At 59.6% G+C, this 27,037-nt stretch overlaps 1 protein-coding gene across 1 annotated transcript; it reads left to right on the top strand.

Annotated features, from left to right (window-relative positions):
* Positions 1-6,513: 6,513 nt before the first annotated feature.
* PLPP7 (phospholipid phosphatase 7 (inactive)) lies at positions 6,514-17,514 on the top strand. The gene is made up of 2 exons (XM_054584212.1): positions 6,514-7,159; positions 16,246-17,514. The coding sequence occupies exons 1-2, from the start codon at positions 6,709-6,711 to the stop codon at positions 16,608-16,610; spliced, it is 816 nt and encodes a 271-aa protein (XP_054440187.1). The 5' UTR covers positions 6,514-6,708; the 3' UTR covers positions 16,611-17,514.
* Positions 17,515-27,037: the final 9,523 nt, after the last annotated feature.

Here is a 27,037-nt window from a genome sequence, read left to right as displayed (position 1 = left end):
TCTGGCTGCTGCCTCGCGCTCGGCACTCCCTGGAGCCCCGTGGGCGCTGGGCACAGACCCGAGGCTGTCTCAGCTGCGTGGGAGGCCCAGGACGCAGCCACGTGAGTGCGAGGCGCTGGCATCTGCAGAGCAGAGGACGGAGGCCTCCATGGGAGGGGCGCCCACCGCCATGGGGACCCTCCCAGCTTCCCCGGGACCCCTCCCCTCCCCCAGACCAGAGCCTCCTCAGACTCCTCTGCCCTGAAGGCACTAGCCGGCAGGTCGGAGGAGGGGGTCAGGAAGCGTGGCGCCAACCCCCCCCCAGAGCAGGACCCCTCACCGCGGCAGCACGGGAGCTTAGAGCTGTCGGTGGGAGGACGAGGTCCCTCGACTCCCGGCATCGGCCCCGGTGCTGATGGCCCCTGTCCTGTGCTAGGTGCTCAGGAGACACTGGGGAACACGGCCGGTGCCCGCGCAGGCGGCAGGCGTGGTCCCCCCCGGCACGTGCATCCTCGTGGGCCGGGGAGTGTCAAGGAATCACTCCAGGAACGATGAAGAGAGGCATTAATTAACATGAATAATAAATAGGCGCGGGTTCATAGTCAAGCGGTTGTGAGGAAGTATCGATCGCTGCCAGTCGAGATGCCAGTGAGTCAGCCGTCCTGATGCGCGGGTGGCCAGGGCTCAGCGCAGGGGGAGGCGGGTGGCGGATGCGTGTTCCCGGCGTGTTGGTGTGAATGCGCGTGTCGGAGGAGGGTGGAGGGAGCGGTGGTGTGGGCGTGTGTGGCAGTGTGGGGCTGTGTGTCCTTGTGTGGGAGGGCATGTGTGACAGTCATGTGTACTATGTGTGCAGTGTGTCCCGGTGAGTGTATGTGCCCAGGCGTGGGTGTGTGTGTCCGTGAGGGCGTCTGGATGTGTGTCCACGCGGGCATGTGTGTGAGGTGTGCAGTGGTGTGGCGGCGGGCGAGTGAGTGGGTCTATATTGTGTATGGCGGTGTGTGCGTTGTGCAAAGATCTGTGTGAGTGTGCGTGCGTGCATAGCACGTGTGTGTGTTCTGGCAATGTGACGGCTCGTACAAGCGTGTGGGCGTGGGTATGAGTGCATGATGGCCTGTGTCCATGGGTGTCTGGGGAAGGGGGTGTGTGTCCATGCGGGCGTGTGGCCATGTGTGCGATGTAGGTGAGCGCGTTTGTGGGCGTGAGCAGGTGGGATACGAGTGCCTGCGTGCGAGAGTGCGCTTGTCTGCGACTGCGCATGTAGGTGTGTTGGTGTTATTTTTGGACTGGGGGTCTGTAAGGTGCCTGGCGGATGGGGAGTCCCATGGCCAAATCAGGTCAGTAGGCGCTGGTGAGGGACGGCTTGTCCCCACCTGCTTCACAGGGCAGCCTCTACCTGAGCACCCTCCCCAGGGACGCTCGGGACCCTCTGCCCCTCCGCCGGCTTCCCCAGGGGAGCCTCCGGCACTACAGTTCGGAGCGAGAACCGCGCCCCCCCCCCCCGCGCCACGACCCTCCGCCCAGAGGAGGAGCTGAGGCCAGCGGAGACCCAAGGTCAGGCGGCAGCAGCGGGGGAGTGCACGGGGGGGCCTGCTCTCCTGGCCGCCCCTCCGCGCCCTCCCAGCCCAGCACCGTGCGGTGAGGTTCCGCGTGCTGGCGGCCCGGGAGGACGCCCGCGCGCTCCCCTCGCCGCCCCCACCGCGCTGCCGCAAGTCGGCGGGCTGGGTGCGGCCGGCCGGGATCGGGTGCGGCACTGGGAGTTCTCCAAGGTGCTAAAATAAACCCAGCGAAGGATCAGGTTTCCCGACCGAAATAACCCAAGAGCTGCCTTGGAAATTCAAACTGAGAATGCGATCCGCCGGGCCTCCTGGGGTGGGGAGGCCGGATGAAAAACGCTCCGCACAGGGCTCCCGCCCCATCCTGGCAGGGGACCCTGCACTGCCCCCGCCTCCGCCTGTGCCCTCCAGCTGTGCCTCCCCCAGGGCGGCTGCCTGGAGTGCAGCGTCTCACCTGCTCCCCCACCTTCCCTTCTGGGGTCATTGCCCCAAATAACAGGTCTCCTCTTGGCCATGGGTCTTCGATGGCAAGGTGTGTGGTAGATTAGAGCCCAGACTCCAGAGTCAGACAGCCATCCATTCAATAAGTGCTTCCGGGGCACCTACTGTGTGCCCGGCACTGCCCAGGCCCCAGGCTCATCCGTGAACCAATAGATAGCAGTCCCTCCTGTTGGTTGACGCTCTGCTAGGAAGACAGAGGCCATGAACACACAGAGAGTAAATGAGTGTCGCATTAGAAAGGGCACAGGCCAGGGAAAAGAGCAGAGAGGGCAAGGGACGTTGGGGTGATGTTTGAGCCCCGGGGTCCCCCATGAGCACACTTGACTGCCCAAGTAGAGTCCCTTTGCCTCTGAGCTTCAGTGTTCAAATTTGTGCAGTGGGGACTTAAAGCTCGGCTGTGACATTGCTGTGATAGCTGAGGGACAGGCACTTAGCTCCAAGGCTGGCTCAGAGCAAGTTCAGGACCAGGGGATGGTCAGTGTGCTTAGGAGCAGCAGCAAGTCTGTCTGACCCATTTAAGACAACACAGAACGAGCGCCCGTGATGTGCAAGCTGCTCTGGGTTCCTCGAAGCTGTCAGAAGCCTCTCCTCCTCTCAAGGAAGAGCCATGCACCAAGGGCCTGGGGCCGAGGCCGGGGCCCAACTCCTGGCCGGCCTCTGGCCTGGTGTGGCGCCTCACGCCCCACTGCGGCCCTTCCGGCCAGGGACTGCACTGGAACGGAAGGCTATGCAGGCCAGGGGCCAGGTGGGGCCGTGGTCCGGGGGCCCAGGCGGTCTTCAGGCACAGTGCCGCCCGAGTCACAGCAAGCCTCAAAAAGTGTTCCGTGAGTGAACGAGCAAGCAAGCGAGTGGCAGACGAGTGACAAGCGGGCAGGGAGCGGAGCAGCTGCGGGACGCGCGGCCAGGGTGACAGGCTGCAGGGCTCGGGGACAGGGGCCGGCGGGCCCGCGTCCCAGCTCCGGCCTTCCAGCTGAGCAGCCCCTGCTCTCTGTCTCTCTAACGTGGCGGGAGGGGGCCGGACGTGCTCTGCCTGCTGGAAGCGTCCACAGCCGAGCCGTGTTCTCCCAGGTCAGGCGCCCCGGTGGGAGGCTTGGGCTTGCCCCTTCCGTCTCACGGGGACGCACCGCGCAGCTCTCTCACTCGCACTTGCCACGTGAGCCGCTTACACTCTGCGTTCGCGCACAGGAGTGTGTGCAGGAGGGTGGCCACGCCAGAATCGTTTTAATACTTACAAAACGGAGTCTACAGGCCCAATCATGACGAATCGCTAACATGAAGTATGGTCCATCCACGGGACAAAGTGACAAACAGCCATTGAAAAATAATAGGTTGTCATGGAAACATGGCGAGGTTTATATTTGTCAAGTGAAAATGGTAGGTTATTTTTTTAAAGGCATATAATACAATGGTATTTTAAAATGCATGTCTATATATGAGATACACATGTCAATAGATACAGTTTTTTAAATGACTTGATTTATTTTTGGAGAGAGGGGAAGTGAGGGACAGAAACATTGATTGGTTGCCCATTGCACGTGCGCCCCAACCGGGGACCTGGCCCGCAGCCCAGGCATGTGCCCTGACCAGGAACTGAACAGGTGACGCTTCGGTTGGCGGGACCCACTGAGCCACAGCAGCCAGAGCTGGGTCTAGCTTTTCAATGCATTGCTTCTGGTTATTGAAGAAATACTTGGTGGTTGTAAAATACATCAGTAATCGGGAACGAGGCACGTGAGAACCCCCCGGAAGCTGACCGCCTCGTGTTAGCAGACCCAGTCTCCAGGCAGCAGGACAGCACTTACATTATCTGTGTGTGTTGACTTTATGGCAGCATGTCTGTGACGTTCTGAGAATAAGAGACCATAAGGCTATTGGTAAAATTACACTGTCTCATAAACTGGCTGGTTCCTTCATAGGCATCCCCCGCTAGACGGCAGGACAGGCTCAGTGACGGTATCGACGGAATGAATGAATGAATCCCAGGACTCCCGAGAAGTGGGGTCGTGTGGCTTGCTGTAGGCGTTCACAAAGCGATGGCACCCGCTCCTCAGCTGCCTGAGAACGGGACCAGGGTCACCTCACCCTACAGAGACAGGGGCAGGTCTCAGTGTAAGCAAGCCCTTCACACCACCCTGTCACCTGCCCCCTGAGGGGACAACACGGGCCAGGAGGACTAGGACGACTTGCCTGCCGTCGCTGAGCCAGAGGTAGCAGAGCCAGGCTTTGAACCCGGGCTGCCCCGCTCCAGAGCCAGCTCCAAGCCGCTCCTGGCCCTCCTAGGACGGAGCCCTCAGGATCTGCCGCAGCCCTGGCCAGGCCAAGATGCTGACACGTCTCCGGGTATTAATAGGCTCCATCTGGCCAGGCTCCTCAGCCCGTCCTGAGGTCAGCCCAGGCCATGGGCACCACCCGGGGAGAGCGGGGCAAGTGCCTGGTGGGGAGCAGAGCAAGCACGCCCAGGTCCCTGTGGCCTGAGGCCCCCGTGTCCCTCCCCAGCGGCTTCTTGGGAGTCGGACCTGCCCGCTTCCGGGCTGGAGGCCTGCAGCCTCTGAGCCTCAGCATCCTCATCTGTACAATGGGGCTGATGTCGCAACTTCCCAGGAAGGCTGGCTCCGTGGTTTATAAGCTAAGGCGTGCGGAGAGCTCGGTACACAGCTCTATATCCACGCATCTCGTGCGTGTGTTTGTGTGCAGCTCTGCAGGGGCCAGGATGAGGCAGCCTGCGTCATCACGCCGCACCCAGGCGGGCTGGCGGCTGCGACAGAGTCTGGGATGTCCTCCTCTGTGGCTGCATCGCAATGGAACACTCGGGAAAAGGAATGCCAAGGAATCCGCAAGGAACCCCAGGCTGAGGGCTCCTGGAGTGGGAGACTGTGCCACCAGATATGGGGTGGGAGCGGGATCCTGGGTCCGGGTCCTTCTGAAGGGGGCACGCGGAGGGGAGGAAGCTGCGCCTCGCTTGTGAGGCCAGGTCAGGTCCTAACCCACAGCGCCGCAGGCCGGCTCTGCGGCCGGGGCCCCCCTCGGCCCCTCACAAACGTCATCTCGTTGACCTCACGACAGGCCTTGCAAGGTGCACGGTGCATTCCCAAGTGACAGGTAGGGAAGCCGAGGCCCAGTGACTTGCTCAAGGCCTCACAGCGGGCTGGCGGCCGGAGCCCCAGGCCGCCCCTGCCCTGCCTGACTCTGGAGCCCATGGGCTGGTTCCCTGTGGCCAGAGGGCACTCGCCCCAGGCAGCACCCGGGCCTTGGTGCCCAGGAGGCTGCGGGGCGGGGAGGGGCGGGGCTTCAGGGGCAGGCTCCACGAAGGAAGGGAAGCCACAGGCTGCCACCTCCATCCCAGCTGAGCAGAGAGGCCTCGGCTGCCATGGATAGTGAGACCACAGCAACCCCTCCTGACCCTTCCGGTCGCTCTCAGGCAGGGGCTTCCCCTCGAGCCCAGGCCCAGTCGGCCCTGAAGGGCTGCAGGGACCGGGTTCCCACAGTCCCCGGGCGGGTGCAGGGCGGACTTCTCCTCCACGGGGCCCTCTCGGTCTGCCCTCTCCAGGTTCACAGCCTCTCTTGCCCCTTCACTCCGGGCACCAGCCCCAAGGGCCCCCTGAGGCCTCATCTGGGACAGGCTCTCCCTTGCCCAGGGCCTCCAGCCGCCCTTGCTCCTGGGGCGGGCGGCCCTGCACAGAGCCAGGCCAGCCCGGAGCCCTGGCTCTGTTCCTGCTCCTCGTCTGCACTCTTGCAACCACGTCTATGTCATTCATTCGCTCCCCACCGAACGTGAGCTTCCCGGGGACAGGGGGGTGGTCTTTCCTTTGCTGCCAAGCGCCAGGGGCTCGGTGACTATTCCTGGGCTGCCTGACGCCATTCCCGTGCCCCTGCCCTTCATGAAACGAAGGCAACCTCCAAGGGGTTGCCTCCGAGATCTGCTGCCAACCCATGAATGTGACCGTCCTCCTAATGGAAAGCAATCTTACAAATTGCCATTTCATTGAACTATGATGAGCTGAAGCTCAATTCAAGACTGATCACAAAGGAAGAAAGGCCAGCCTGCCAGCTTAATGAAATGCTCTCCCAGAGGGGAGGGGCTACACCTGGTCCCCACGGACCTAAGAGGATGCTTTTAGTAACATCATTCACTCCATCTGGTGCCCAGAGAGGCCTTCAGCCGGGGCTCCGCCTTCCAGTCCATGGGACCACATCCAAGCCACCCCGGCCAGTGGCGCAGGCAGGCCTGGCTCGCAGGGGCCTGGCCTGCTCCTAGGGAAGATGGTAAACGCAGGGCTCAGCGCGGAGCCCACTCTTTGGGCCTCTGGCTTGGAGCACAGCTGAGGACTACATTTCCCAGAGTCCCCCAAAGCCTGCGGACCAAGCCATTGGAAGATTTAAATAGCCCAGGCCGGAGGCGGTGGCTGCAGCTGTGGCCTCCTCCGCCTCCCCGGTGGCCCCATTGGCGCAGGACGGCGTCGGTGGGCTCGATTGGCTGCCCAGCTGGCACTGACGTCCCTCGGAGCCTGGTGGCCGCCAGAGGTAAACAGCCATGTGCGATCCTGCACTCTATATTTAACAGCGGCCGCGGGGAAGGCAGAGGGGCCGGAGCAGTGGCCGCTCGGGGGGCAGCACTTGCCTCGGGGAGAACGGCCTCGCAGCCCGGCGGGCGCAGGCCCTCAGCGTCAGCGCCACCATGCCGGCCTCCCAGAGCCGGGCCCGAGCCCGGGACCGCAACAACGTCCTCAACCGGGCCGAGTTCCTGTCCCTGAACCAGCCCCCCAAGGGCGCCCCGGAGCCCCGCAGCTCCGGCAGGAAGGCGTCCGGCCCCTCCGCGCAGCCCCCAGCGCCTGGTGACGGGGCCCGGGAGCGGCGCCAGTCTCAGCAGCTGCCCGAGGAGGACTGCATGCAGCTGAACCCCTCCTTCAAGGGCATCGCCTTCAACTCGCTGCTGGCCATCGACATCTGCATGTCCAAGCGGCTGGGGGTGTGCGCCGGCCGCGCGGCGTCCTGGGCCGGCGCCCGCTCCATGGTCAAGCTCATCGGCATCACGGGCCACGGCGTCCCCTGGATCGGGGGCACCATCCTCTGCCTGGTGAAGAGCAGCACGCTGGCCGGCCAGGAGGTGCTCATGAACCTGCTGCTGGGTGAGTGTGCCCGCCGCCCGCCGCCCGCCGCCCGCCCTGCCGGGCCCAGCGGGGCCCTCGGAACCAGGCTGGGACCATCTAATGAGGTTAGGCAGGGAGGGTGGCCCAGAAACGGAAGAGCTTCCGCCCGGGGAGGAGAGAGCCAGGGATGCGCAGGTGAGGCCCCGGCGACGTGGGGGCCTCAGGCGCGAAGAGGCCCCGCGGGAACCCCGAAAAGAGGGCCCTGCTCTTGGATGGCGCTCCACCGCCCCAGAGACAGCTTGAGGGGTGGGGGCTGGAGGCTGTAGCCTCAAGGCAGAGGGTTGGGGTCTGGCAGGGTCCTGGTGCGGGTCCGGGAGAGGGGCGTCTCATTGTGGGACCCCCATCCACAGGTGGGGGTCCTTGAGTTTCTGGGCTGAGCACTTGTGAGTGGCCCCCCAGCCTCTGCCTGGCTCAGGGACCCTCAAGCTGCCTAGGATGCCCCCACGGGGCTTAGGGGTGCAGGGTGTTCATCTGGGGCCCCCCACACACTCGTGGCCTCCTGAAACCCTTACCTGCCACCTCCCTGGGTGAGTCGCTGCAGGAAGCTGGTCTTGGTTTGTTCTAACCAAGTCTTTGGCACCGCGTCGTTCTGTTCAGCCTTGCTCTGTGCCAGGTGCCACGTGGGGCACATGTGGAGGGCAGGCCCTCCCCTCCAGCTGCCACCCTTCTAGCACCTCCAGGTCCCCAACGCACCCAGGGAATCTCTGCTTCTACCCTCCGTGCAGGGCCTGTGTCCATGCCTCGCCATTCCCAGCATGGCCGCCATTTGGGGCACAGGTGGGCGGGGTCCCAGGCTACGCAAACACTGCCGAGGGCCCCCAGTTCCCAAAAGACATGGGTTGGACCGCTGAGGACTGTGGTCCCAGAGGGAGACCCAACGAAGACAGCAGCTCCCTGCTCAGGCTTCGGAGCGCCCAGGGATGGGCACTCTGCGGGTGGGACGGGGGAGAAGGAAGCGGTGGGATGCTTCGTGCAGGAGACAGTTGGGTCTGGCGCCGTCCATGTTGCCTTGTTCTTATGCCTAAGTTATTTGTATTACTTGTTATTGATCCCAAGTAAACAGTCCCATGTGGCTGGCGCTATCATCATTCCCATTTCACAGATCAGGAAACTGAGGCTCCTATACATCAAGCAGCCTGGCCAAGGCCTCAGAGCTGGAGGTTTGCGGAAGGCCCGCCTGACTTCCAGGACTGTACTCTTTCCATGGGCCAGGGTTGGGGGGGCAGGGGGCGTGTGCAGAGCCAGACAGCCGAGATGCCACGCTGGGAGTTTCTGGGGGCCGAACCCCGCCCCCACCATCCTCGGCCTCCCCAGGGCCCATAGCAGCCCCACGTGGAGCGTTGGGGGTTAGGTGGCCTGGAGTCAGAGGGCAGGGGTCGAGCCTGCTCCCTGAACGCCACCTGCATGGTCCCTCCCCGGATGATGATGGAGGTGGAAAAATCCGGAATGTGTTCAGCGTCTGCTGTGGGCCATTTCCCGTAAACCACACCACCACTTCTGAGCCTCCCCACCACCCCGTGGGGGAGAAGCCATTATTCTTCGCCACTTAAGGAGGAGTGAACGGAGGTGCAGGGAGACGTGGGGTGAGAGCTGGGAGCGGCTCTTGCTTGTTTGGAGGTTTCTGGCTTGTTCCAGCTGCCAGCTGCTGGGGCACAAAGGTGTTTGCTCCCAAGAGCAAGGGCCCAGATGCCGCTTTTATTTTTTTTAAGATTTTTACATTTTTATTCTTAGAGAGAGGGGAAGGGAGGGAGAAAGAGACAGAGGGAAACATTGATGTGCAAGAGAAATATTAATGGGTTGTCTTTCACAGGCTCCCAACCAGGAACCAGGCCCACAACCCAGGCATGGGCCCTGACCGGGAATTGAACCGACGACCTTTCAGTTCACAGGCCGGCGCTCAAGCCACTGAGCCACGCCAGCCAGGGCATTTTAGGTTTTCTAAAACTTCATTGATTGAGCTTCATTATGTACCAGATACTATGCATGAATGCCCCCTATTTCATGATTTAAACACCTTTTTCATGACCTTGTACAGTAAATACGAATACACGTTACAGATGAGTTAAATGAGGTCCAGAGGGGTTAAGGGACCTGCCCGCTCCACCCAGCTGTGTGCAGTCCGTGGGGGGCCCAAGCCCAGGTCCTCCAGACCCCTGGCTGCCCCCTCGCCGTTGGTCTGCTGGGTCCTGTCGTCCTCTAGTCTTTGGGGAAAGGGGGCCGTGGGGCCCTTCAGGCCTGGAGCACAGGCTCTGAGGTCGGACTGGGCTTTGTCCAGGCCCCTGCCTGCACCTGACCTGCTCTCTGAACTTGGTCGCGTCCGCCCGCATCTCTGAGCCTCAGCTTCCTGACCTGTGCGTGGGCTGCAGGCCTGTGGTGGGAGTTCAAGGGGCAAAAGCGTGTGGCACAGCAGCGGCCCACGGTAGCACCCCGTGGGTGGCCGAGGCCAATGTTAAGCAGACCGCAGGGCCCCGAGGGGCGAGGGAGCCCTGCACCGCCCTGCTCGCCCGCTCCCACGCTGGGGCACCCCGTAGATTCATGGGGGCGGCCCCTGAGCTGCACGGAGGCCTCCACCTGCCCAGCTGGGGCCCGGGCACTGCTCTGTCCGGAACAGCACTCAGGAGAAATGAGGGCTCCAGCCACAGGCCCAGCTGGGCCCAGAGGAGGTTCTCTGCCCTGCCCCCTGCGCTCGCTCCCCCAGGGCATGCTGCCCACTCCAGGGACCTCGAAGCCAGAGAAGGCAGCTGGCAAAGACTTGGGCTCCAGAGTCCCCTGGACCTGCTGCGAGTGACAGTGCCCCTCTGGTCCTCGTTTCCCTCCTCGGTTAAGTGGCTGCTGGGACACCTCCCTGAAGAGGTGTGAGCGAAGTGCCGGCACATGGCAACACCAGCTAATGCTGGCACAGCAAGGATTGACACCCCCCTCGTCGCTGTCACCCAGGCCCCCTCCGAGCTCGCAGCCTGTGAGGAGCCCCATCCCGCCATTGTCCCTCCCCTGCGGCACCTGGCTCGATGATCCCAAAGGGAGCCAGGCAGCCCAGGCCCGTCCGTGTTTGCTCAGGGGCCTGCCCTTGGGGACAGCGGTCCCCGCGTCTCGTTGTTATGATCTCTGAACGTATCTTTACTGAGAGCTTCCCAATGAGGAAAACCATGCCTTCTTTTCCTGTGCCATTGTTTTATTGTGGTGACATAAATATCACATGAGATTCGCCATTTTAACCATCTTTAAGTGTCCAGCTCAGTGGCATTAACTACAGTCACCTTGTTGTGCTACCGCCGCCACCGTCCCGCTCCAGAACTTTCTCATCTTCCCAAACGGAGCTCTGTCCCCATTGAACGCCAATTCCCGTCCCCTGGGCCCTGGCACCCGCTACCCACTTTCTGTCTCTAGGAACGTGACCCCTCTAGGGACCGCATAGACGCGGAATCACACTGTTGTTGTCCCTTGTGACCGGCATCTTCCACTCAGCATGACATCCTCCTGGGGGGCTGTGTTTCTCACATGTCAGCGTTTCCTTCCTTTCGTGGCTGAATAGTACTCCATTGTGAGGCTGGGCCACATTTCCTTTGTGCACCGCCTGTTGACGGATTCCCGGGTGGCTCCTGCGTCTGGCCGCGGCGGATGTTGCTGCTGTGAATGCGGGAGCGCCCACATGCCCCTGGGCACCTGCTCCCCCTCCCTTTGGGTGCAGAACCGGGCACGGACGTGCTGAGTCGAAAGATCTCCCTACGTGTAGCCTGCAGAAGAACCCGGGCTGTTGTCCGCAGCGGCTGCCCCATTTGGCGCCCCCGCCAGCCCCACACGAGGGTTCGTTTCTCCACGTCCTCGCCCGCACCTGCTATTTTCCCTGTTTTCGGCAACAACCCCCTGATTCGTGTGACACTGGTACGGTGGTTTCCATGTGCACTTCCTTCATGAAGCGTAGCGTCGAGCACGTTTGCATTGGGCCACTCTGGTGGTCTGGAAAGGCAGCGATTACACGTATAGACAATGAGGAAGTGACCGTCACCTCCCCCGGAGTCCTCTCCACCGCGGTGTGGGCCGCGGGCCTCCGGGTTTTCTCTGTGCACACACGCGTCACACGTCTCTCGAACGACCCGCTGTGCTGTGCGGCCCAGCTTGGCCTCGCTCTCAGCGCCCGTGCTGGACCTGCTGGGCCCTGGGCCTCCCGTTCGGGGTCACGGTCTCAGCCTCCCACATCCGTCCACACGTGAGGGGTTCAGAACCCAGAACCGGCTCCCTCAACCTTGCAGCGCTGCCCCACCGCCGCCGCGCCTCTCAGCATCCGCCTCCCCCAGGCCCCTTCTGTATTGTCTATTCTGTGAGCTCTCCCTCCCCCACCCACCAGCCCTGCTCCCCTGGGCAGCCCAGGTGCCGACCCTTCGCAAGGCTTGTATAGACTGTCCCCGATTGCGGGCTGTTTGGGTCAGCCCTGACCTTCCCCGTCAGGAGCACTGCTGTGGAAGATGACACCGCCACTCTGCAGACGCGGCTCCGTCGTCTTGCCCTTTTCCCGGCTTCACTTGTCATCATCTCGGTGGGGTTTGGCCAGCACACCGACCCGTGTCCCCATGGGGGCCCTTTGGTGCCCCGACAGGTCAGGGCCCTCGCGCTCCATCCCTGTAGCCGGCTGCCCTTGCGGCTGATACAGAAATGAGGACGGAGGCAGCCGCCGGCACGCGCCAGGTCCCCACCGCTCCCGCGTCCACGCTGCTCCCAGCAGCCTGGCGCTCGGCTGAGGGAACACACGGTGCTGTGGACCTTCTATGCCTGTGACTGTGGCACCCTTGTGCCCTGACCGTCTTCAGAGCCAGAGCCGGCTTTAGGGTCTGGATTCTTCAGGCGAGAAAAGAGAAACCTGCAAAGTTACGGACTTCACGGAGAATCCCTCAGGCTAGGGGACATCAAGACCGGGAGGGCCCTCAGACCTCCCTGCCAGCCAGCCACTCTGCTCCCTGCACGCTCCGCAGGGGCTGTATCTCTCCGGGACGGTGCATGGGTTTTTGAAATAACTTTCTGCATGTGTGCTGCAACACGCGTAACAACAAGCTGGCCATCCCGACTGTCCTTCAGCATACGGTCGGTGGCCTTAAGCACAGTTGCTCTGTTGTGTGACAGTCACCTCCACCATCTCCAGAGCTTTCTCATCTTCCCTGGCTGAAACTGTCCCCGTTATTAAACACTCTGTCTCTACCCCCTGCCCCAGCCCCGGGGAGCCTCTAATCGACTTCCTGTCTCTAAGAATTCCTGTATTCTAGGCACCTCTCATAAGTGGAGTCATGCAATACCTGTCTTTCCTAATCATAACGTTTTAAAAAGGCGCACAAACAATGTGTGTTTGTGGATAGAAAAAAATGTTAAATGCAGAATGACAGAAAGACAATAAAAGACACCCTCAGCCTCCTCGCCCGGCGAGAAGCACCCGTACATTCCGTGGGGTGCCTGCCTGAGGGTTTCCTCTGCATCTTAATTTTACAAAAATGGCGCCCTACTGTAAATCCCGCCCGGTAATTGGCTTTTTCCACGTCCCCACCCCCTGCTCTGCTTCGGTGGCTATAAATACACACCCGCTTCATCCCTCACCGTGGCCCAGAGCGCTCCATTGTCTAGACTTGGCCGCAGTTCGTCCCATCCGTCTGCCAGTGAAGGGCGTGGGGCTGGTGCGCGTCCCTCTCTCCGCGGTGTGGGGAGTGCGCAGCGGTCATCCTTGGCTGCGAGTCACAGCGCACAGCCCTGATTATTTCCTAGGACGTACCTGCAAGTGGGAGAGACAGCGTCCTGAGTCTGAGGCCAAATGCCCTCCAGAAAGTGGATGTGTGTTCAGCACCACTGGCTGGTCCCCACCCCCCCTCCCCGAGAAGCCAGTGCCGGGGGGCCAGAGGCAGGGTCTACCGCCAGCGCAGAAGGGCCAGGACCTCTCCTCCCAGCCCCAGCCAGCGAGAGGCACAACTCCCAAGCCTGTCCCCTCCCCCGCCAGCCAGGAGCCCCATCTTTGCTCCCTCTCCAGGGAAGAGGGCCAGGGGTCAGGACTTCAGGGCCTGGGGAATAGTCAGCTCCCTGCATGGTGGGGTTCAGGCATCTCAGACCCCAGTTTAGTGGGAGGAGCTGAGGGTGGGGGTTGGGAGGGCGTGAGGGGGGAGGGGAAGCCCCGCCTCCCAGGCAGCACTGACAGGGAGGCCTGCCCCATGGGGCCTCAGAGTAGCCTCAGGGATGACCCTTGTTTTATCAATGAGGGGAGGGAGTTTTGAGGGAGGGATGTGCCAAGGTCATGCCATGTACAAGCAGGCGACCTTGGAGCCGCCCTGATTCTGGAGCCCAGGTGCAGTGAGCAAAGGCCCAGGAAGGTTAAGTGACCTTCCTGGTCACCCAACGGGTCGGAGGAGGTGGGTGTCAGCCCCTCTCTGGACCGCGGGCCCTGAGCTTCCCACCAGGTGGACCTTTCCTATGGGGGCTTGCTGGCCACCCCCACAATCCAGGAGGGGATGTAGTCAGGGAGGCCGGCCGGGCTGCGTGAGCGGGACTCACGGAGTCTTGAGTGGTGGCGCCATTGGTTTCTATTTCTGGGCCCCAGATTATTCGCTGACAGTTCAGGATCCCGGCACAGAGGGCGGCTGCGGTGCGGGGAGAGGGAGGGGTGGGAGGAGGGGCCCAGGCAGGCTGTCATCGTCGGCTCTGCTGGGGAGCCGGCCTGCGGTCTCAGGCCTGTGGTCTCGGGGCATCCTCCAGATCTCCACCCCCGGGGCTGCGGTGTAGGGAGGGGGCGGCCCTGGGGGTGCATCCAGCCTGGAAAGGGACTCTGTTTAACTGTCGCTTACTTCCTGTCCCTTCCTCAGCCGTGTGACACCCTGCCACGGTTACCAGCCCCAGGCCTGGCCCACCCCTGACATACCCAAGAACCGGGGATGCCCCCAAACTGGGGGTCAAGTGAATGAATAAACCAGGCACAGGATGGGCTGGGCCAGCGGGACAGCCAGGCTGGCCCCACGGTTCCCCCAGGGGCACATGGCAAAGGGGCAGAGGCCTGGGCGGGGAGGGCCTGTCACTCAGAGAGGGAAGGGCCTCCCTGGGCTGGCGGACTCCTCTCAGCCTGGCCTCCCGCCCTGGCTGCCCGGGCTGCCTGCTTCGGCCCAGAGTCCCAGGGGTCAGAGGCAGCCGCCTCGGTCCGGCTCCCAGCTGCCCTGCCGGTCGCTCTCTCCTGCTGGAGCTGTGACCCCCACAGGCTCACGTGGCTCCCCGCTGGGGCCTGGCCTCTGCCGGGGTCAGTGGCTTGCAGGCTGGCTGGCCCCTGCCACATACCACCCAGACCCCCATGCCCTGGGGGGCGGGGGCTCCTGGGAACAAGTTGCCGTGGAAAGTCGTGGCCCTCGTGTAGAGAACAGGTTGCCTCCCTTCCTTACACTTCTCCGCTCTGGGCCCGCAGCCTCTCCCTCCCCTGCTTCCTGCTTCTGCCCCTGTACCTTGCCGGCCAGACATGCCCCGGGGCGAGGGGGCATCGGCCAGCCCTGTGGCTCATGAGAAGGGCGAGCCCAGGGGGAGAGCAGGGGCTCAAACCCCAAACAAGAGCCCTGCGGCGGGCAGGAACACGGGAGGCTGACCGGTCCCGCCCTGACCAGACAGCACCGTCTTCCTCGGGGGCGATCTGGGCGTTGGGCGCTGCAACCGACCGCTTTGTAAATGAGCCACGGTGCCTCCTACGCGACCGCTGTGGGATTCCGGGGGTGTACGATGTGGCCACTTTCCAATGCAGGTCACCACACAGCGTGTGGAGGGCATGTCACTGCTTTTATTAAATCTGAGCTCTACGGGGGCCAGAAGGGTGGAACGGTGGCTGCCTCTGGGTGGCCAGGCTACAGGTGATTGCAAACCTTTTGTAAATTTTCTACCGTGAACATCTACTGTGTGATTATTTTCAATGGTTTTTTTCCTGAGCGGGAGTGGTTGTGGGCCAGCAATGTTGGCACCCACCACACAGGTTCTAGGAAAGCGCCCGGCGCCAGGCCACAGCGGAGTCAGCTGACGGTCATCCTTCTCAGCTGTCCCCGGGTGCCAGGCACATGTGGGGACCGGGTCCCTTTATAGGCAAGGTCTAGCATACGCAAAGCTGTAGGGACAGAAAGCAGGTCGGGGGCTGCCAGGGGCAGGGGTCGAGGAGTAACTGTTTAATGGACACAGGGTTTCACTTCAGGGTTTTGGAACTGGGTAGAGGTAGTGTACTACCTCTTGTGTACTAAATGCCCCTGAAGTGGATGCTTAAAAACGGTTCATTGAATGTTATGTGGATTTCACCCCACTTTAGACAAATGTGGACGGTAACGTGCAATTCTCAGGATTGGCGGGGGCTTCGGTGAGGTCCTTTGAAAAAGCAATCCCCAGCCCAGGGTCCCATTTATCAGCATTCAGGTCGTCTGAGGTGCCCTCAGAGGCCTGTGATGCCCGATCACCCACTGTCTCGTTCAGCAGCTTCAGCGATCCCCTCCTAGCTGCGAGCAGATCGGTCCTGGCCCTCACAGGCGCACCCTGTAGGGGGAGAGAGAAGAGAGAAAGGCAGGAGAAAACAGGACAGTGTCGGGCAGGGAGGAATGCTCGAAAGAAAAATAAAGCAGCCCCAGCTGGTGTGGTTCAGTGGATTGAGCACCGGCCTCCAAAGCAAAGGGTCGCTGGTTCGATTCCCAGTCCAGGCACATGCCTGCGTTGCAGGCCAGGTCCCTAGCAGGAGGTACATGAGATGCAACCACACATTGATGTGTCTCTCCCTCTCTTTCTCCCTCTCTTCCCCTTTCTCTAAAAATAAATAAATAAAATATTCTTAAAAAGAAAGCAGGAACAGGGGATAGAGGGCGACGGGCCTTTCGTGGACAGGTGGTCAGGGAAGGCACCTCCCCCGGAAGAAGCGAGGGCGTGCGCTGTGTGGGTGTCCCAGGGAAGGGCATGCCAGGAGGAGGGAACTGCACAGCAGCGAGCGCAGAAGGCGGGGCAGGAAGGGGGGGCAGGAGGGAGGCAGGAGGCAGGAGGCAGGAGGCAGGAGGCGGCACTGACGGCCCCTCGGGGCCCCTCTGTCCCGCCCGCAGCCCTGCTCCTGGACATCATGACGGTGGCTGGTGTGCAGAAGCTCATCAAGCGGCGTGGCCCCTTTGAGACGAGCCCCAGCCTCCTGGACTACCTCACCATGGACGTCTACGCCTTCCCCGCCGGGCACGCCAGCCGTGCGGCCATGGTCTCCAAGTTCTTCCTCAGCCACCTGGTGCTGGCGGTGCCCCTGCGCATCCTGCTGGTGCTCTGGGCCTTCTGCGTGGGCCTGTCGCGCGTGATGATCGGGCGCCACCACATCACGGACGTCATCTCGGGCTTCGTCATCGGCTACCTTCAGTTCCGCCTGGTGGAGCTGGTCTGGATGTCCTCCAACACCTGCCAGATGCTCATCTCCGCCTGGTGAGCCTGTGTGTGCGGCTTGCGGCCCGAGAGAGCTGGCAGGGGCAGCGAGGCCGGTGGGGACGGGCGGACTGCGCAGCCTCACCTTCTCTTCCCCCTCCCGGCTGGACGCTGGCAACCTCAGGCGGGCCAAACAGGAGGCTGGCCTGTCTGGGAGCGCCAGGCCCCCCACTCCTTGGCTGGGGCGCTGAGCCTCTCGCCAGGCAGCCCGGGCCCTACGTGGGGACAGCCCTGCTTAGCTTCCGCTCTGGAGGCAGCCGGTGAGAACCAAGACGGCAGGACAGGGACCGCGTCTCGTCCTTGAGTCACCATGCCTGTCGAGTTCTTGGCCGCGCCCATCGCGCCGCAGCACAGCGCCCAGCAAAATGCCCCCGACCCACCACCCACACAGGTGCCAGCCAGGGCCGTCGATAGCTTAGGGCAGCCCTTTCCACAGGGCACCCCTGGACACCGGCCTGGGGAGGAAAAGGGTTTCGTGGTCAACTAAATTCGGGGAATGCTGCATCCTCTGCCCCCTTGGACACTCACAAGGGTGGGTGTTGCCGTAAAGGCTCTGACAAGTCCTGCAGAGCAGCTTCCGGTCGTTTTCTGCCGGACCTTGTGTCGCCCCAAGTTCCCTGAGCTTATTTGACCACAGAACGCTTTTCTCGTGGGACAGCTATTAACCCCTAAGGAACCGCAGTCTCCTCCAGCTCAGTTTGGGAGAAGCTGCCCAGGAGCCGAAGGGCCGGAGGTGTGAGCTGGCCTCTCCCAGCGCTGACCAGTGCCACAGCCTGTGGGAAGCCCATGGGCATCGGTGCCACTTTGGCCCCCAGGGGCCGGACTCCGTGTGACCTAATAGGTCGTTTCCAAGTCAGCCGTTATGGAGGTGCATTTCATGTGACAATACAGGCGATATGCAAGCGGACCCCCCCGTGTGGTTCTCCTTTGAGTGATGCGTGTTTCCAGGCTGGGGAGTATCTGTCAACGTGGGCGGGGGCGGGGCTTGGGGGCAGAGTCTCTGTCAACATAGGGAAGCTGATTTCTTCACTCCCGGGAGGGCCACGGGGCAGGTGGTCAGAGGACAATGGGCTCCTGGACTTTCCCGGGCTGGTTGGTCCCTTCTCCCCGAGGCCCAGTTTGGGGCGCCCTCCAGCACCTGGGGCACCGGTGGCTCTGCCCAGCTCCCCCAGTGATGCTGCCGGACTTCTGCCCTGGGGACCCTCCCACTCCGGTCTCCAGACTCTGCGCTGCTCCCCCGACCTCGGCCCGCACCCCGGGGGGATGTGGGCAAGCGCTGAGGAGAGTTGCAATGAGGGGCCTGCGGGATCTCCCCCCAGCGGCGGGGTGCCAGGGCAGGGGTGCTGGGGAGGGCAGAGGCAGGAGGTGAGTGGAGCTGGCCAGGAAGGAGGGGAACAGTGTTCTGGGCAGAGGGAAGAGAGGGGCGAGGGCCAGGAGGCAAAGAGGCCGTGCCCATGACCGATAGCAGGACTCTCCGAGCAGCCGCACCTGCCTGTGGGGAGTGTGGGGTGGGGTGATCCATGTACCCATTGCATCGATGAAAAAACTGAGGCCCAAGGGAGGAGGTGACTGGCCACGGCGGCCCAGCAGGAGGAGCACAGCAGGACAGGAATCAGCCTGCCGGTCTGCGGTCTGCCCGGGGCCCACACTCCCCGCTCCGCGTGGTCCGTCTGGGGAGGCCCGGGAGCTGCACGTTGGCGCCCACACACAGGGGCTGGTTGCCCGGGCGGCCAGAATGAAGGACCAGGAGCCAATAGCTTTAAACACAGAAGCGCCCCCTCACTGTTAGGGGTCTGCAGCCCGGAACTGAGGCGAGGGCAGGGCCACACTGCCCGACAGCTGGGCAGCGCCCCTCCTGGACTCCCCCAGCCCCTGCTCGTGCGACCACCCCCGGCGGCCGCGTCACTCCAGCATCTGCCTCCGGCGTCACCGGCGTCACAGGACCTTCTCCCTGGGTCTAGGTCTGTCTCCCCTCCTCCTAATGACAGCGGCCATGTTGGACTAGGGCCCAGCCTCCACCTTAACTTACATCCGAGTCACACCTGCGAAGACCCTCTTTCCAAATCAGGTCACATTCGTACGCACTGGGGGTTCAGGCGGCAACATTCCTTTTTGGGGACACATGCCTACCCGTTACACCCAGGATCCTTTGAGGGAAGAAAACAGCTTCCCTGTGGGGACCGGGCAGCACACGCTTGTCCCAGGAGCCCTGCTGCCGATGATGGAGCGCGGCCAGGCCGGTCTCCCGAGCAGGGCCCCACAGGCCCCACCCTCAGGCCCGGCTACCTTCCCCTCCTGCCGCAGGGACCCTGCACCCTCCGGGTCATGGTGTCCCCAGGGCTGACGCCCCGCACCCCAGGCCCCGTCCCAAGGCCCTGGTTTCTCTCTAGACCCCAGGGTGCAGCCCGGCAGGGGCGCAGGAGGTGTCCGCCTCACCTGCGCCCCGAGGGTGTTCAGACCACCATGACTGAAGGCCCCCACTTCCAACCTGGAACCCTGGCTGGTCCCGACCTCTTTCAGTAACACCCTGCAGGTCCCACGGAGGCTCCTGACGTGCCGAGCAGACGGCGGGGCAGAGGTGGGGGCTCTGCCCTCCTTCCTCGCCCCCGCCCTTGGGAACCTGTCCTGCACTGCGCATCCTACCCCAGCCCCGTGCAGTCCCCGCCACTCCCCTGAGTGCTCCTGGAGGGGCCAGGAGGCTGGGGTCTCGGAAGGACAGGCGTCGGCGGAGAGTGGAGGCTGGAGGTCATGGCGGGCCTGTGCTGGCTTCCCGTCCTCTCCCTCAACCACGAGGACTATGCTGCTGCTGTTTCCTGGGTCTTTCCCACCCCCAGGGAGGGTGGAGGGAGGAGGCAGAAAGGACTGAGGCTGATCCTACCCGGAACCCTGGGCCTCACGCGTGGTCTTGGCCTGCCCGTCTCAAGGTCAAAGTGTGCCTTGAGCACAGCCCCAGGGCCAAGTGCCCACCCTGCCAAGGTCTGAAGTCGGGGGACGGGGAGGCCGGGAGCAAAGTCCAGGGGTGTCGGCGGGGCTGTGAGCCAGGCCTCCTGGCGGGGCAGCTGCGGCCTTGAAGCCCTGCCCTGCCCCACCGCGGGGCAGCGGGGGCTTGTAGCCCTTGCCGAGCTGCAGGTAAATCAAGGGTGACGGTGACAGTCCCCACTGCCCGCAGCAGAGGACTGTGGGTGCGCTGTGGTAAACGCAGCAATGGCCCCCGAAGATGCCCATGCCCCAATCCCTGGAACCGGCGACGACATCATGTTGGACGGCATTGGGGAAGAGCAGGTGGAGCCACCGGAGCTCAGCAGCTGACCCTCAAACAGGGAGGCGGGCCGGGTGGCCCAGCTGGGCTGAATGTGATCACCTAAAGCGAGAGGGGGCGGAGGAGGAGAGCGCAGAGCGATGCTCTGTGAGGGCCGTCTGCGCCGCCGGCTGTGAAGACGAAGGAAGAGGCCACAGGACCGGGAGCCGCTTCTCCCCGGGGACCCGGAGGAGCCAGCACTGCAGGGCCTCGGTCTTAGCTGGTGAGACTGGTGCGGACTCCTGAGCCTGGACGGTAGGTAGGGTAGGAAATTGGTCTTGTTCGAAGCCGCTACACTTGTGGCGATTTGTTACAGCAACGATCAGACAGGAACTAGCTCAGGTGCCTCGCACTGTCCCGCCCCGCCTGCTGCTGTGGCCACCGGCCCCTTGGTCCCTTGGCCCCTCGCCCAGAATAAATGCCAAGTGTCCAACCTGAGGGCTCTAGAATCATCCTGCCCAGCAGGCCCTTTTCACAAATGGGGACACGGGCCCAGAGGAGGTGGCAGGGCCACACCCAGTGTCCCAGGCATTCTGGGGCCTTCCCTGGACTGCCCCCCGCCCCCCGGGGGCCCGGCGCCGGGCCCTGCTGTTCAGCGTGCAGAGCAGCGGGGGCACTAGCGGCCCCTCCCGTCCCCTGCGCCCTGAGCTGCCGTGCTTCCTGCTGTCCAGAGCCTTTTTTCAAGGTGGGAGGAGGACTAATGATGTCCCCCCACCTGGACCTTTGCAGTGACTCCATTGTGCCTTCAGTAAAGCTCTCATTTGTTGAAACAAAGAGCAGGAAGTTGGAGTGCTGGGGATGGGGGGCTGGGGGTGGGAGGAGCCCTCCCCCAGAACGCACCATCATGAGCATCATGGGTAAGTCGTGTTTCCCTCCCCAAATTTGGATGCCGAAGCCATAACCCACAGGACCTCAGAATGTGATCGTATGTGCAACTAGGCCTTTAAAGGGTTAATAAGTGAAAAAGAGGTCATTAGGGTGGGCCCTGATCCAGTAGGACAGGTGTCCTTCCAAGAAGAGGAAATTGGACACAGACACACACGGAGGGAGGGCCGTGGGAAGGTACAGGGCGAAGATGTCCGCTGCAAGCCAAGGACTTCCAGCCCCCAGGACTGTGAGAAAATAGGTTTCTGCTGTTTCAGCTGCCGGGCGGTGGTGCTTTGTCCCGCAGCCCTGGAAATACAGAGGGTTTATCAGGTCGGCTGGCTGTGACCTCTCACCCAGGAAGAGCAAGGCTCAGGGAAGACTGGGGCACACACCAGGTGACACCGGGGCCCACCCGGGGCACCAGGCTGCCGCACGGGAGGGCCCTGTGCGAGGAGCCCTCAGACGCCCCCGTCCCCGCGGACACCGTCTCAGGGCCTGAGCTCCTGCCAGGGGAGGCCACTTCCCAGCCCAGGCAATCGGTTCAGAACAAAGTGCTCGAGGGGCCCCAGCCCCTTCCGTGCCTCGGGAAAATTCCAGAAGGGGCAGGAGAAGGGGCCAGCAGGAGCTCAAAAACGCACGACCTCCCGGATCAGCTGCCATCTGGCTCCAGGAAGAGGTCGAGCATCTGGCCTGAGTGCCTCCAGCCCAGCGGTTCTGTAACCCAAGTGCAAGCACACGCAGATCGGCGCAGCCGGGCAGGGGAGGTGTCCAGCCGCGCTCCAGCTGCCTTTCCCTGTGCGTGAAAGGGTCACGACGCTGCTGGGCTGCAGCACCTGGCAAGCGGCCAGGGCTCTTGTACGCACACACATGCGCGTGCACACCCAACCTCGGTTTCCCCAAGGGTAAATTTACCCACAGGAGAGCTCAGCTGCCTCCCAACGTAAGATCCTGCAACGTGTGTGTGACGTACACACACAGACACTTCCTGTGCTTCGGTACATGTAGATGCCCATGTGCTCACACGCACGCTCGGGCACCTTTATTCGTACACCTACACGTAAAACAGCATCGCAATGGTGCTCACACCCAGAGAAATGATTTCATTTGCATCCAGTGCACAGAAAGCACAAGACACAGTATGTGGGACATACACTAAAAACGATTCATTCATATGGAATTCAAATTTGTGTGTGTCCTGGATTTTATCTGACAACCCTAATATGTATACACACATGTGTGTTCACACACTCATGAAGCTGTCACGGTCCCTGGCCCAGCCTGGACACGCGTCCCCCTGGGAGACTTCCCCAGCCCTGCCCTCTGCCTGGTAATCGGGCCACCCCGGTCTCACCAGTCCCGGGCGAGAGCCTAGCTGGTGGGAGACGGAGGGGCTTCCAGCCGGGGCGCCGAACTCAAGGTTTGCTGTGACCCTGGGGAAGCCCCTCTCGCCAACAGCCCCGCCGCCCGAGGTCTGGCAGCAGCGCAGCCCTGGGGACCCCTCTCAGGAACTGCAGCCGGGCCTGGCCCGCAGGAGGGATGTCCAGCTGGGGTCAGAGGCGCGATCGGAGGCCCAGCTGGGCCTGTCTCCATCCGGTGCTGCTCTGCCGGTGGAGATGAGTCGGGGGGAAAGTGTCCCCAAGTCCTGACTGCTTGGCCCAAATCCTCAGCCAGAGGGTTTGTGGAGCACAGCGGCCAAGAGGCTCCTAGGAGGACCTCCGCTCAGAGGCGGGTGGGGGAGGCACAGGCCCGCCCCTCCCCGCGTGACCTGGGCTGTCCCCCGCCCCTCAGAAGAGAGGAATTCTCCTTCTGAGCCAGAGATGTGTGACGAGTCTCCTGGGAGCCTCCCAAAGAACAGGGCGAATTTTTTAAAGAAAGTATTTATTTCCCTGATTACTATGCAATTTGGTTACACAACAGTGCATTTTCTTTAATAAAAAATTAGTACATACAGGAAAAACAAAATTACTTTGGTTATTCCTTTCAGATTTTTTTATGCATTCATAAAAATATAGATGTATTTTGACAAAAAAAAAAAAAGCTGTAACACGCTGTAGCTTTGTGACCTGCTTTTTTCATTTCCTAACCTACTGCGGCCATCTTTTTGTGACAGTGTCTAAACACCTCCATCTTTACTGATGCAGCCTCGAGGTGACCCCTAGAAGGGAAGGACCACCTTTCCTTTAAAAAAAATATTAGATTGCTACCGGTTTGTTTTTAAGTGTGGTACAATTCACATCACATAAAATTAACCAATTTAAAGTACAAACTCAGTGGCATCGAGTACGTTCACAAGACTGCTTTTTCTGAAGTAGCTCAAAAACATTGTTATCACCCCAAAATAAAGCCTGTATCTGTTGCACCGTCAATCCCCATGTGCCCCGCCCCCAGCCCCTTGCAACCCCCAATCTGTTTTCTGTATCTACAGATTTGCGCCTTGGACATTTCACAGAAATGGAGTCGTGCAATAGGCGGTATTTGGTGCTTGGCTTCTCTCATTTAGCGTTGCGTTTTTGAGATTCCGCCAGGTCGTAGCAGGTGTTGTCGCTTTATTCCTTTTTACAGCCAAGTCATGTTCTGTTGTACGGATGGACCACGTTTTGCTTACCCATTCCTCCTGTGATGGGCGTGTGGGTCGTCTGCACTTTCAGCCATCGTGAACAGTGCTGCTGTGAACATTTGTGTGCAAGTATTTTCCGTTCCTTTGGGTACGTAGCTAGGAGCGGAACTGCTGGGTCACTGGAAAGTGTGTGTAACTCTTGAGGACCCACCGAGCCCCCTCCCACAGCGGCTGCACCAGGTTGCACGCCAGCAGCAGTGGATGAGAGACCCAGTCCCTGCAGACCCGCCCCATGCCGGCTCTGAACTGCAGACATCTTCAGGGGCGGAGGAGCGGAGCCGCGGTTTTCTGTAAACAGGAAAAATGCCTTATTCTGTTGTGTTAAATTCCTGGCAGTGAAATTATTAGACCCAGGAGTGAGTGTGAGAGAGTGAGCGAGTGTCTGAGTGTGTGCACATTTTTCTTTTTTTTTGCAGAAGGTTTTTGGTGAGTGTTACTAAACAGATCACCAGAGAAGTTGTACCAGCTCACCCTTTCTCTAGCCGGATAAGCAAGTGGCCATAAAAATAAAATGATTTTTGCCCTGGCTGGTGTGGTTCCGTAGATCGCATGCTGGCCTGAGAACCAAAGCGTTGCTGGTTCGATTCCCAGTCAGGGCTCATGCCTGGGTTGCAGGCCAGGTCCCCGTAGAGGACGCGTGAGAGGCAACCACACACTGACATTTCTCTTTCTCCTTCCCTTCCAGCCTCTAAAAATAAATAAACAAATAAATAACCATTTTTTACCTTTATAACTGCTGTTGCTCTAACTGTAAAACTTTATAGTGCCTTGTTACATTTTTGCCTCTTACAATTACAGGGCTAAGAAGACTGTCAGAGGTCGAATCATGTCCCCTCTGCAATTCATACATTGGAGTCCTTACCCCGGGACCTCAGAATGCGACTGTATTTGAAGACAGGGACCGTAAAGATGTCGCTGAGTTACACGGAGGCCTTTAGGCTGGGCCCCCATCCTGCCTGTCCTTCCCTCCTCACTGACACCTCGGTGCTGTCTTTGGTTTGTCATTTCTGCTCTATCTTTAGTACCTTTTTCCTCTACTCTCATTAGGATTGGGTGTTTTTTTTTTGGTTTTGGGGTGGTTTTTTGTTTTTGTTTTTGTTTTTTGCTCTAAGTTAGGTACTTAATTACTTTTCAGCTTTTCTTTGTTACAGGAGCTTTTCAACTTTCAACTTTCCTTGAAGGATCGTTTTTGTGTACCCCACACATTTTCATTGGCAATATTTTCCACTTTTTTCAGTTTTATATACATTAATATTTCCATGGTGAGTTTTTTTAATCCCTAAGTTATTTACAAGTTTTTAATTCAATGTTTAAATATAAGCGGGCTTTATAAAACATCATTTTGTTATTAGCACGTAGCTAAGTGTGTTGTGGTGAGAGGATTTTAGAAAGAGTACTATTTAAAATTTTTTGAAATGTTTACAGCCAAATTTGGGTTGATTTTTGTAAATGTTCCCCATGTAAAGAAAGTAATTTCTCTGAAAATTAGATACAAAATTCTCTGCATGTTGACTAGATCCATCGTGCTCTCTGAGCTGTTCAATCCACATTTGCATACGTATTTTTATTTATTTTGTTTTGTTTTACATGCTCGTCTGCGTGGCCTACCTCTAACTGAGAAAAGAATGTTGGAATCTCTCACCGTAATGGTGGCCTTGTCCGTTTTCCCTTGGGAGTCTTCTTCTGTGTTATATATACGTATTTAGATTTATCACAACTTTTGGATAATTTGAAACTTCTTCATCATGTAGTGACCTCTCTATTCTTGATGATGCTTTTTAAAAATTGTTTATTTATTTATTTTCACAGAGAAGGGAACTGAGGAAGGAAGAGGGGGAGAGAAACATCGATGTGTGTGGTCACCTCTTGTATGTCCCCTACCAGGGATGTGGCCCGCAACCCACGCATGTGCCCCAACTGGGAATCAAACTGGCGACGCTTTGGTTCGCAGGCTGGCGCTCAATCCACTGAGCCACACCAGCCAGGGCTCTTGACAATGCTTTTAAAGCACAAGGCAAATTTGCCAGAACATCAAACTATCTCGTTTCACACACACATGAGTATATAACTATGTGTGTGTCTCCACCCATTTATTTTCAATCTTTCTGGATCCTTGTATTTTTGGTGGCTCGTCTCTGAATTTCATCAATCTGAACTTTTTTTTTCCTACCAGCCTGAGAATCTTTGAAACACTGAGTTGAGTCCATTTATGTGTATTATCACTATGGATATATTTTGACTTGTTTCTAGCGTCTTACTTTTTAATTTGCTGTTTGTTCTGTCTTGTTTTTTTTCTTTCTTGTTCTTTTTTTGAGTTGCGTTTTTAGTTTTTTCTTTTCCTTTTTCTCTCTCTACTAACCTGGAGTATGTGCTATTTCTATTGCTTTGTTTCTAGCAGAATGTTAGCACGGCCCTGGCTGGTGCGGCTCAGTGGATTGAGGACCAGCCTGCAAACTGAAAGCTTGCTGGTTTGATTCCTAGTCAGGGCACAGTCCTGCGTTGTAGGCCAGGTCCCCGTTTGGGGACATGCCAGAGACAACCGATGGAGGTATGTCTCGCACATCAATCTTTTTCTCCCTCTCTTTCTCCCTCCCTTCCCCTCTCTCTTACAACAAATAAAATAAAATTTAAAAAACAACAAAAAACGTTAGCATGTTTATGTAGTTTATGGGGCCTCCTGCGCAGGACTAATGTCAGTTTACCTCCCAAACAGCACGAGGTCTCTAGCTTCAAACCCATATTGGATTCTGACAGATGGCCCAATAATTCTTTGTTCAGCCCCCAAAGGAAACCCTCATTTCCTGCAGTGCTTGCTTTGCTTTACCTAACCGGTTCGTTGGCACCCACCCCGTCCGTCCTCAGATCCTCAGCCACCCGAGCATTTCCTCCGTGGGAAGCACATCCCCCTGCCCCCACCCCCCTGCTGGGGGGGGCAGAGAGCTTCCGGGCATTTGTGCTCATCTATAAATGTAAATGTCCTTATTTCCCCTTCTAGCCTTCATGCCTCAACCTCTCTTTCATGTTTTCCTTATCCTTCCCTATTTATTGTGTTCTGAGAAGAAATTCAGATACATCTCTTCGCTTTTGTTTCAATGCTGCCATCTCTCTAGTGAATTTACAGTTACTTTATTTTCAATGTGTTTTCCACTCCTAGAAGTCCCATTTATGTTTGTGTGTGTGTTTTTAAGATTTGAGAGAGAGAGAGAGAGAGAGAGAGAAACATCAATGTATGAGAGGCCCATTGATGGTTGTTTGCCTCTCACACGCCCCTAACTGGATACCTGGCCCACAACCCAGGCCTGCGCCCTGACTGGGAATTGAACCAGAGATCTTTTGGTTTGCAGGCTGGCAATCAATCCACTGAGCCACACCAGCCAGGGCTATGTTTGTGTTTTAAATCTGCCTGTCCATTCCTGGCGGCTCATTGTGTTATCCCCGCAGTGGAATTATTAGACCCGGGCGTGGGCATGAATGTGTGAGTGCTTCATCCAGCCGCACCCTAATCTGGTTCCCATGTGACACCTCAGTGGAGCCTGACCGTGGCAGTGGCCACGGTCCTCGGGGGCTCCCGCCAGGACCGACTCAGCCTCCCGTGTGCTTAGTCTCCGTTCCGGAGCCCCCGGCTGGGGCTTACACTCCAAGGCCCTGG

This window comes from Pteronotus mesoamericanus, unplaced genomic scaffold, assembly GCF_021234165.1.
Source record: "Pteronotus mesoamericanus isolate MK-2021 breed Mesoamerican mustached bat unplaced genomic scaffold, CSHL_Meso_final contig_78, whole genome shotgun sequence".
NCBI lineage: Eukaryota > Metazoa > Chordata > Mammalia > Chiroptera > Mormoopidae > Pteronotus > Pteronotus mesoamericanus.
The sequence above is the reverse complement of the archived record's forward strand: the minus strand, read 5'-3'. Positions and strand labels throughout refer to the sequence as shown.